This window comes from Galeopterus variegatus, unplaced genomic scaffold (assembly GCF_000696425.1).
Source record: "Galeopterus variegatus unplaced genomic scaffold, G_variegatus-3.0.2 Scaffold7265, whole genome shotgun sequence".
In the NCBI taxonomy this organism is placed as follows: domain Eukaryota; kingdom Metazoa; phylum Chordata; class Mammalia; order Dermoptera; family Cynocephalidae; genus Galeopterus; species Galeopterus variegatus.
Genome location: NW_007733376.1, coordinates 94843 through 106411, shown reverse-complemented (window position 1 = coordinate 106411; position 11569 = coordinate 94843). Strand labels below are relative to the sequence as shown.

General features: G+C 42.8%; 1 protein-coding gene across 2 annotated transcripts in view; it reads right to left on the bottom strand.

Moving 5' to 3' along the window:
• Positions 1-2079: 2079 nt before the first annotated feature.
• IL12B (interleukin 12B) overlaps positions 2080-11569 on the bottom strand; it is a 14927-nt gene continuing 5437 nt past the window's right edge. Inside the window, exons 3-8 of one of the 2 annotated variants that reach the window (XR_551952.1) lie at positions 9141-9416; positions 8426-8543; positions 6521-6738; positions 4675-4839; positions 3180-3305; positions 2080-2448 (exon numbers count right to left, since the gene is read on the bottom strand). Coding sequence is in view for 1 of the 2 variants with exons in the window: in XM_008591761.1 (XP_008589983.1) it covers positions 3180-3305; positions 4682-4839; positions 6521-6738; positions 8426-8543; positions 9141-9416 (896 nt within the window). In the remaining variant the exon portion in view is untranslated. Of the gene's footprint in view, positions 2449-3179; positions 3306-4674; positions 4840-6520; positions 6739-8425; positions 8544-9140; positions 9417-11569 lie in introns of those variants that run through there. The other variant, XM_008591761.1, reaches the window with a different exon arrangement.

Here is an 11569-nt window from a genome sequence, read left to right as displayed (position 1 = left end):
AAAATAGCTATGAAAGAGAAAAACTCTCCATTGAATGCACTGAAATTAATCAAATGCTAAGAGGTCATGTCAGAAAAGCACTGAGAAGGGTGGGAGCCAAAACATCTGGGCTTTGCCCCTGGCTGGCTGGAAGTTTTGGGAAAGGCTTATGAAATGTGATTCTTTTTCCTGGTTAGTGTTTTTCATTAAATGCCATTAAATGCTTTGGTATCTCTAGATGAAAGACCCTGTAAAGAAGACAAGTAGTTGTTATTAACCAACCATGTGCTGTCATGTGTAGGCTTATACCACAAGATGTTTTTCAAGGTGAGAGTAGGATGACAGAAACTTCTTACCATTCCTCTAGGCCAGGAGCATAGTGAACTAAGGGCTCCAAAGGACACTTAAAATCAGGAATGTAAACACATACGCTATTATAATTACCCTGCTATTACAAGGAAGCCCAGATGTGGCACACATGGATTTTCAAGAAAGCAGGGAATTGGAATCCATTCTTTGGATCCTGCTACTTGCTCTTTCCATGGGAGGCACCAAATGGGAATCAGCAGGTCCTGCCTCTTTTTTCGGCCCAAAGTCGGCACCTGCTCTTCTCTATCGAGTGTTCTTGGATGACTCCAGGTTACACAGATGCTTCTCTTTCATTCTCACCTCAGGGCACCATATGTACTGAACATTTCCACGTTTAATGTTATTGAACTTAGCTTTCCATCCTTGTCTTCTAAGCAGTGCCAGGAGTGGGTACTGCTTTGGGGAGGCAACATGGGTTACCTCCTTAACCTCAAGGGCTAGCCCATGTCCAAACACGTAGCAAACCCTCAGTAAATACCACATCTGGACCTAGGAGATGGGATGCCCATGGCTCTACCAGGTTAGAGTTTTATTTCACTATGCTAGGGAAACCAGTAGAGTTGATTCTAAGAGAGAAGGTGGAAGAAGCAAGAGCATCCAACTCCTAAAGAGGACACAGTGCAGTTCAGTGCCCTTGCAAAGAATCCCCCCTAGTCACATTGCAGGGACGTTCACTGAGCTCAGCAAGACACTGACTTTGGAAGTTCTCTAAAGGGAAAGAGCAACTCTGCAAAACTGGAAATGAAATCACTTCAAGAAGGGGCAATTTTTCAATGACAGGAGAAAAAAAATGCACCCCTGGTAGACTTGGAAAAAGAAAACCCGAGTCAGCTGAGAAAGCGCAAAATATGATTGCAAAGAAGAATTTTTACTAGTTTGGTCTCAAAATGCAAAAGCAAATAAATAAATAAATAAATAACCAGAAAACAAATGTAATCACTTTACAGAAAGCACATTCATTACTTAAAAGTAGCACCTTCATGGAGCGATACTATCCAGTCATGTCCACGTGGCTGATTCACTCGTGCCGATGAGGAAGTGATTCTAGATCGTTTTCTTCGCATCTGCTTCATCGTGTGGTTAAGAAGCCACCCGCAATTCTGACAACTTTATGTCCTTAGCCATAACTTGACTTGTCCTCCCTCTTGAATCCTAAGATCTTTTGATCTTCCAGACACTTAATGATGTCTCTGTGCCACCCTGTTGCGTCCTATAAAAAGGTGGGAGTGACGACTGCCAGGGAGGCTGATGCTGAATTTCAGTGTCAATAATTTTTTTAGCCCTTTTAAAATTCAGACATCCAAAGACTAAACTTGGTTAGAAGTGCGAGTGGCTCTGAACTGCTTTATCAGCACCACTCCAGAAGGTGGGAGTGACGACTGCCAGGGAGGCTGATGCTGAATTTCAGTGTCAATAATTTTTTTAGCCCTTTTAAAATTCAGACACCCAAAGACTAAACTTGGTTAGAAGTGCGAGTGGCTCTGAACTGCTTTATCAGCACCACTCCAAGGAAGTCTTCATGGGTATGGGAACTAGCATCTCCTTCTCCAGGACTTCCTCAAACTGGTTTGTGTCTTCATGTCTCTATTTAAATATCTCTTATGTTCCCATCCATCACAAATATATGATGGTGCTAGCATCAGAACACTGTGTTCTCACTGGCTGTCATAAAACTGATGTACTTGCAGCCTGGCTGGAAAAGTCGTCAGTACAAATAACACTTAAATTCACATTTTTCACAATGAGACCCCATCCTTATGGATTGGGCCATCAGAATAGAAAACATTCAGTACATCCTGGCACACAATTGTTAAATAACAGCAATAAATTAATAAATACATAAATTATTTAAATATTTAAATAGCATTAAGATCTGTGGCAACTTGAAAGCTGAAAAATCTATAAATAAATTAGCTGATTGTTTCAGTGGGCATTTAGCTTCTAAATATAAAAATACAGTAAAGACATCATTATTATCTTAAACAAATTTTAAAAAGCAACTCAGGTAAAAATTATTTTGGGTCTATTCCATCATGTCTTTAAAAATTTTTGCCTAATATCTTCCAGTTTTTCTCCAAGGTTTCATCCTAGGATTGGTCCCTGAAAAAGAATGCCAAAAGTCTATATGGATTAGAAATGCAGTGGTCAAGCCTTCCTATTTCTCACAACACATATCTCAAGCAATCGGGTTTTGAGGATTCCATGTCAGAAGGTCCAGCCCTTCCTTATGTGGCCTGGAGTTTGACTGGCACCATGCCTGCCAGAGGCTCTCTTGAGAGTTTTCTTAAAATGATATCTGATTGTGTTACTTCTTGTTTAAGACCCTTCAGTGGCTCCCCAGGGCCCCCAGTACAAGGTTTTAACTCCTGGAAGCTTGCAGGCTCTATGCTCTGACTCCTGGCTGTTTCTCTCCCTCTTCTTTGCCTTTCTAGGAGGGCAGGACCCGTGCCTGTTTTCTTTACTGAAGCATCCCTGTGCCTAGCACAGTGCCCACATAACATAGACATCAAATAAATATCTGTCAATGAACAAATGTATGTTTCTTACTCTGGCAACCGAGTGCTGGGTACCCCTTCCCCTCTTTCTTCCCTCGCGCACCTATCCACTCCCCCATTGCCCTAAGCATCCCTGTGCCTAGCACAGTGCCCACATAACATAGACATCAAATAAATATCTGTCAATGAACAAATGTATGTTTCTTACTCTGGCAACCAAGTGCTGGGTACCCCTTCCCCTCTTTCTTCCCTCGCGCACCTATCCACTCCCCCATTGCCCTGCACCTGGATACACTGAGTGTACAGGTCTGGGCTGGGCTTCACGGGTCTGCTCACCTAACTGCAGGACACAGATGCCCATTCGCTCCAAGATGAGCTATAGTAGCGGTCCCGGGCTTGCACCCGGATCTGGGCATCCTTGTGGCAGATGACTGTGGCTGAGGTCTTGTCCACGAAAACTTTCTGCAAAGGAAAGGGAACTCTGTAAAGGCCCATTGGCAACACAGTCACAAGGCAGGATGAGCATATTTCTGCAAAGCATGACCCTCCCTAAACAAGCCTTAGTGTCTTAAGTGTCTTAGGGCACTAGGCTTGCAATTCACAGGGGAGTGAATAGAACTTGCACCACCTACTGGCAGAAGCTTTAAACACAAATGTGGCTTTTCTACTTTGTAAGCCCCCAAGGGAGAAATCCTTTGCTCCAGCTTTCATCCTTCTGATACGGCTGTCTTGCCTGAAGTCCCCGTGGGCAGGCACCGCAGTACTAGGCCGATTACAGGACTCAGACAGATTATCCTCTGGATATCCAGAAATACCATATCCTGATCCTTTTTCAGACAAACTTGCTTTCAAATCCTGGCACCGCTACTTAACAGCTGGAAAATGTCTTAGACTCTCTGTGTCTGTTTCCTCATTTATAAATAGAGACAACAATAATCCTTACTTCATAGAATTGTAAAAGTTAAAGGTAATAATCATGTAAAACTCTTAGCAAGTCTTTAGCACATAAAAAGCACTCAATATTACCTATAATTTATATATATATTTCAAATAGGAAAGGAATCTAGCAAGATTTTAAATAATATTTAGGTAAAATCTATTCCAGAATAGCCCCACCCCTACTCCCAAATTCTATTTTTCAGGGAGTGACCGAATCACTGAGTTTCTACCACATGCTAAATGCTATGCTGAGTATAGCCTTTGTCCGGTGATTTTAAAAGTGGGGTCCAAGGAAATGAGGGCTCTGTAAAAGTGCCTGTGGAAACTTTCAGGGGGCAAAGGGATTCTGATGCTAAGGCAAGGGAGGTGGAGAGCCATCGTCTTAACCTATGTAAGTGCAGACATCCTGTTTAGTAAAATATTTTCACAACATCTGGAAGTTACCCATTTTAGGTGGGATATAGCATGAATGTTCTATCAATCATATATTCGTTCAGTTGAAACAACAATTTCAGGCTCCTGGAGCCCTGGTCTCCAATTTGAGGATCAATTCTGAGTGCAAGGATTAATGATCAATCATCCTGGGGGTAGTGGAGAGGCTGGTGCAGACTGAGTTTGTGTTCTGGTTCTGTCACTTCCTGGCTGGGTGAGCTTGGGCAAGTCACTTAACCTCTCTGAGCTTCAATGTCTTCACTTGTGAAGTGGTGATAATAATACCAGCTGCCTTTGTAGGGTTAATTGTGTGGATTAAGTGAGATTATACACAGAAAACCCTCTGCACAGTTCCGGGCACATAGAAAGTGCTAAGAGAGACAGTTATTATTATCGCTCCTCTTCTCCCTGCTGTGGGCCTGCATAAACTGGACCACAGAATATACTGCACCTGAATCACATCTTACCTTTTCTCTCTTGTTCTTGCCCTGGACCTGGACACAGAATGTCAGGGAGAAGTAGGAATGTGGGGTGCTCCAGGTGTCGGGGTACTCCCAGCTGACCTCCACATGCCGAGCATTCTGTAATGGCTTCAGCTGCAGGTTCTTGGGCGGGTCGGGTTTGACTGGAAAAGGATAAACACCCGTTGTTTTCCTCATGGGGCTTTGGAGTTAGGTGGTTTCGGCTTCTGATCCCACTTGCACCCTCAGCCAGCAGTGAGTCCCCTGCACTGTCACTTAGCTTCTCTGAGCGCCTGGCTGGCAAAAGTGAGGCACCTCTGCTGCTGGTGCTCATGCTGGTGCCCGTGGAAGGCAGTTGTCATCGAGGGCCACATTCTTTACTGCAGAACCTGAGAGAAGCTCAGAACCCTTCTCATCACTGCATAATCAGATGGGCCCTGGTGGTGGGACTACCTCTGCTCAGTACTCAGAAGAAAGTTTTTAGCAACATCAAGACTCTCACATCTGGGCTAGGCAGTGAAGGACCACCCTCCCTGTGCTCTGTCCCCCACCTTGCTCCAAATGCAGAACTGAGCTGAACCTCTCACTGGGGAGGAGAGGAGACATCTTCCGCTTACTGCCCTTTCTTTTGTCTTTTCATAGCTTCTGGCATTGACTTGTAGCAGTTATAGTCAATTGTCTCTATGCTCTTTCATTTATTTGTTCAGTAAATAATTTCTGAGCCCCCATTAAGTGCCAGCCCCTCACTACACATAGAGGACATAGCAGCGAGTATCCCAAAGACCCCATCCTCAAGCAAAGAATCTTCTTCTAGATAAGGGGAAGGGGAGACATTCTATGGAATGTGCTTGGGCTCTGTGGGCCCAGCAATGTCTCCTGCAAAGACCATGACTCTTAGTAGGTGCTTTGCAAATATTCTTCCTTCTGTTCTTAATACAACTGACAGCTTTCCTTTAGGTCTCAGCTAAATGTCACCTCCTCAGGGAGGACTTCCCTGGCTACCCTATGTGAATTAGACCCCACCCTCCTCTACCCACCAAGTACAAACACTCCACAAATTCTAGACCAAGTTCTGTGGTTCTATCACACTTGACTGTGATGGCTGTTTAATGAGTAAATGGTAAAGGAAATGATAAGTGATGAAATCTCTCTCTGCCAATTTAAAAAATGCATGTCCATCTTGGAGGGGTTTATATAAATACTTGTATACCCTTCCATATATACATGGGCATTTCAAAAAGTTTGTGGAAAAGTGAAATTAAATGATTATACAGGGCTGGCTGGTCAGCTCAGTTGATTAGAGTGCTGCCTTGTAACCCCATGGTCAAGGGTCCATATCTCTGTACTGGCCAGCCACCAAAAAAAAAAAAAAAAAAAAAAAAAAAAATAGATAATGTGTATCTTCCCATGAACTTTTGAAGATTTGTCATATAAAGAAATCTCTTTTGAAATGCTGGAGAAGGATTGGTTGGGAATAATTGCAACTAGTAGGGAAGCCCTGGTTCTGAATACAAATATTACACCCAAGGGGCTCTTGGATTCATCCTGGAGCTGCCTGGGCAGCAGAATGGAAGTGTAGCAGTGAGCCTGCTTTTTCTAGTGGGGCAGATCCGGGTCTGCATGGCCACCTGTGAGGTCTGAGATCTGGGACATTTTGCTTAACCCTTCTAAGACTCAATTTCCTCCTCTTTAAAATGCTGATAATTGTATCTATGTCATACTTTTTTGGGGTGCCGAATAAAAGATAATACATGTAAACCCCTTACCCTGGTTCATGGGGCATTGTGAACATTTGACAAATGGCATCTTTTCTTATGAAGCACATATAGTCATCCAAACACTCACTGATGTCCCTGATGAAGAAGCTGCTGGTGTAGTTTTCATACTTGAGCTTGTGAACGGCATCCACCACGACCTCAATGGGCAGGCTCTCCTCAGCAGCTGGGCAGGCACTGTGCTCCTGACACTCCACCGCGTACTTCTTATACTCCCTGTGGTCCACTCTGACCCTTTCTGCAGAGAGTGTCGTTGCTCCACACGTCACCCCTCGGGGGTCAGAGGAGCTAAAGTCAAAGACAGGAGTTATCTCGTGTTACACAAGTGAGTGGGTTTCTAGTGATTACAGCCAATGAGGCAGGTATGGCCCCAACGGTCCGTCGAAGGACACAGTTTCTCCAACTGGTGGATGGCTCCCCAGGGGGTAAGAAACTGCCCCCCTCAGGAGATGGACGAGGTTAACTTTGACAGTACAAATGTTTAGAAATCTGCACTTGACATGCCTCCTGGCCTAAGTGATTCTGGAAATTTTTTAGATCCAGAGTCCCTGATTAAATTCCCTTATTCGCATTTTAAACTCACTTTTCCTATTTTAATTACAAAATCAATACATACTAATTATAAAAATTAAAATGATTAAGATGTGTATAAAGGAAATATATATATATGCTCTTTTATTCCCCTTTTAACCTTAAACCCACCCCTAGATATAAATACTTTTCATAGCTTGTTGTATTCTTCCAGACCTTTTTCAATGACTATTTAAGATAATTATATATCCACATATATATGCTTATATATCTTTTATCTATATATACACATAGATTTTATTTTTTACGCAATAGGATCAAATTACATATGTATGGTTTTCCCCTCTGAACGTATTATGGGGAGCTCTCCCTGACAGAACATACAGATTGGGTTATTCATTTTAATGACTGCACATTAAGCCAGAGTATAACGTACTATGCTTTATTGAACCATTCCTCTGCTAATTACCAAAAATGTCACAATGAACACATGCACCTATGTCCTTGTATGCTTGTATAGCATTTCTTTCTTTCTTTTTTTTTTTCCTTTTTGTCTTTTTTACTGACCGGTAATGGGATCGCAACCCTCGGTGTCACGCCCGCACCGCGCTCAGCCAGTGAGCGGGAACCGGTCTCCACATGGGATCCGAACCCTCGGTAGGAGCGCCGCCACACTCCCAAGCAGCGCATTCTCCAGTGCGCCACCGGGCCGGCCCTTGTATAGCATTTCTTTAGCAAGCATTTTCATTTTCAAGATGGGAAAGTGAGACTCCAATGCTTAATTTACTCAATTAAATAGTGGCAAAGTCAGGATGACCACCCAGGGTCTGCTCCATTATCCTGCACTGCTCAGGAATTTGGCTGATGGTTAAAGGCAGTCTCACAGAGGGCTAACACATGAGTTCTGTATCCATGGAAATGGGTTTCTTAGGGAAAGCCCAAGTGTGTTGGACAAACAGTGAACTTCAGATTAGAGTTGTCACCAGAAGAAAAACGAGTTGAGGTGGCCCTGGGAAAATTTCGGGAGACCTCATAGAGTTTTGGAGTCTGCCTGAGGGCTTCCAAGATCTATGCCCTAGAGCTCTCATTTCTATTTTTGACTCAAGGTGCAATTCTGGCAAGTCATTTGTAGCTTTGATTTCTCCTTTTATTCCTCCCCATGGTATGAGCCCTAATGAAGCAGTGCCAGGCAATTTGGATGAGTGGGTTCAAACACAGCAGGGACTATTCTCAGGTTCTGACAGTATCCTCTCCTAACATGTACACTTGTTCAGGCAATTGGCTTAAATCTCCATGTTCTTTCTCCAACTTAGGCAAGAGAGTGGGGTTGAAAAAACACGGGCTCGATTTTGTTTTTCCCTCTTCATTAACTGGTAAGTTGCCCTTTTTTTCTTAATGAACTAGTTCTGGCAAAATGCTGAGAAACCAGAGTAGTTTCACTCACCCTCTGCTGCTTTTGACGACAAATTTCAGATCAGTACTAATTGCCGTCTGCCACCAGCAGGTGAAATGTCCAGAATAATTCTTCGCTTCGCATTTTAGGAAGGTCTTATTTTTGGGTTCTGGATTTGAAAAGAACAGAAATTCAGTATTTAGCAGTTTTCTTTCAGAAAGGTTTTGGTTGTGATTAATCACAGGCTACCAAATGGTACAAGAGTGAAATTCCTCCATTTATTTCCTCAGAAAATGATGCTGCCTTCCTGGCAGGTAGTTCAGCAAGGATCGGGAGTGTTGCATGAGGATGCTGATTCTGCAGAGTATATTACATACCTAACATACAGACAGAGGTTGTATGTTACATACCTAACATATCAGCCAGAGGGTTTTCCCCCGCAAAGTTATCACCCCAGTGCTGAGTTATGCACTATACACATTGATTAATTTCCATTAGCCACTCAATAATGCTACCATTACTTAAAGAGAACCTCAGGACAAGCATTCAGACTGACCATGAGCCTCTCTCAGTATGAGATTTTGATGGCTGATAACCCCAAGAGTCCATGAAAGCAAAGGAAAATGGAGGTTCTGGGTGGTTTCAGTAAGGGACTTAATATTAATTCATTAACTACACTAATCATGTCTCGCCTTTTCAATTTTTAATTTTTGTATCTCTTATAGAGCAAAATAGAAAATGACACCATCCAAAGGAATGGAGTTACCTTTCTGGTCCTTTAAAATATCAGTGGACCAAATTCCATCTTCCTTTTTGTGAAGCAGCAGGAGTGACTGGCTCAGCACCTCGCCTCCTTTGTGACAGGTGTATTGGCCAGCATCTCCAAACTCCTTGACTTGGATGGTCAGGTTTTTGCCAGAACCTAAGACCTCACTGCTCTTGTCTGAGGTCCAGGTGATGCCGTCTTCTTCAGGGGTGTCACAGGTGAGGATCACCATTTCTCCGGGGGCATCAGGGTACCAATCCAGCTCTACGACATAAACTGGAGAGCACAGGGAGTCAAGAACCAGACTGTAAGTGCCATGAGCTCTGGGACTGTGTTTTATTTCCCATCTGGGCAAGCCCCACTGCCTAAGCACAACCTTGCTTATAACAAGTGTTTGGCAAATGTTCACTGAGATGATCTCAGGGCCTTGGGCCCCATCTGGGCTCAAGGTCGTAGAACAGAGAAGCAAAGAGTTCTATAGCTGCCATCGACTCATCAATTGGCAGCTTGCCTTTAATAATTAACGTCTGATTAGCTGTTAGATGGGGAAGACCTTGATGCATCAAAAATGCAAACAGCACAGGACTCTTTGCCAAAGGTCTGGTGGAGATAAACTTCCAGCACAACTTCAGTTTCACAGAGAATAAGGTAGGGTGCAGTATTTAGCAGAATATATAGTGGTTGAAAGGAGAGGATGTCAAAAAAGACTGACCAGGACTGAAATCCTGTCCCTACTAAGTGGCTGGGGATTTGGAGTAAAATACTTAATTACCATGAATCTCAGTTTCCTCATCTGTTAAATAATAATAATAGTATCTATGTCATGGGTTTGGCTGTGAGGATTAAATAAAAAAAGCATGTAATGCACTTAGTTCAATATCTGCCACATGGGAAACTCTGTGTTAGTTATTATTGCTATTCACAGACCAAAGAGTAAGCCAATTGCACCGAGAAACTCTCAAAATTTTCCACGGGGATTTAAAGATTTAGTTTCTTCTGCATGAAACTCCCTAAAGGAGATTTGTATTCGCTCCATATTTTTAAGCTATCTTACACTCTTATGAGGCAGTACAGTAGATCTTAGTCTTTCCATTTTATAGAAGAGGGTACTGAGGCCAAGGGGTTAAGCAAGACCACATCAAGTTAGAAGTAGAACAAGAGCTATAGCTTTGACCTTCTGTCTCCTAGGCTTTGCAATGGATACCTAATGCCAGTATCTAACCTGTCACTTGAGGAATGGTTTAGTATAGTATTTCAAAGAGCGTGTCACATCAAAGCTTTATTCATTCATTTATCCATGCCTCAATTCATAATTGAATAAAATAGTTTTTTTTTTTCATTTTTTGGCGACTGGCTGGTATAGGAATCCAAATCCATGACCCTGATGTTACAAGGCTGCACTCTAAACAATGGAGCCAACTGGTCAGACCCTGAACAGAACAGTTCATTTTTTGGCGACTGGCTGGTATAGGAATCCAAATCCATGACCCCGATGTTACAAGGCTGCACTCTAAACAATGGAGCCAACTGGTCAGACCCTGAACAGAACAGTTTAATGCAGTGGTTCTCAAGGCATGAACACTGAACCACCATCAGTAGAATGACCTGGGAATCTGTTAGGAATGCAAATTCTCATTTGCTGAATCAGAATCTTTGAGATGGACCCAGTGATCTGGTTTTTAAGCTCTCCAGATATTCTGATGCCTGCTTAATTAAGTTTGAGAGCCACAGTGATTACAAGCCTGAATTATGGAGTGACGTGAGTCTGGACTTAGAATCAGCTTTAGTCCTTATACTAGCCTTTGTGGCCTTGGGAAGGACATTCAATTACTCTAAGCCTTGGTGTCATCATCTTTAAAATGAGAAAAATATTAGTACTAGGATTAGAAACTTGGCATGTGAATTAAATAAGCTAATGCATATAAGAGCTTAACACAGTGTCCATAAATGCCCTATGAATGGTGGTTCATACCTTGTTATTGGCATCCAAGTGTAAAACATTTTCAAATATAAAGGTCTCATTTTAATATCAATGGGATTTATAACTACTGAATGGGTAACAAAGAGAAGAGGTAAAAAGTGCTTGGGGCCCCACTCTTTGGAAATGATTAGCTGTTATAACATAAAACCACATGGCACCTTTGGCTGTCTCTATTTTTTCTCTGTCCCCCAGGTAACTGAACAGCATGGTTATTCTCCTGCCACAACTGAGACTTGGAAGCCCTGGAAGACCTTTGCCCAGGGGCAGGGAAAATGACCACAAGAGGAGAGCTGATGAGGAACATCTAGAACCTAGGGCTTGGCTTCATTTTGTTTTCTTGTCTCCCAAGTCACAAGCCCTCCCAGTGTTTCTCACATTGACTTTCTGGAATTTCTATGGTTTACCAAATCAGAAGGAACTAAGGGGTTAAATATGCAAGGGCCAAGGT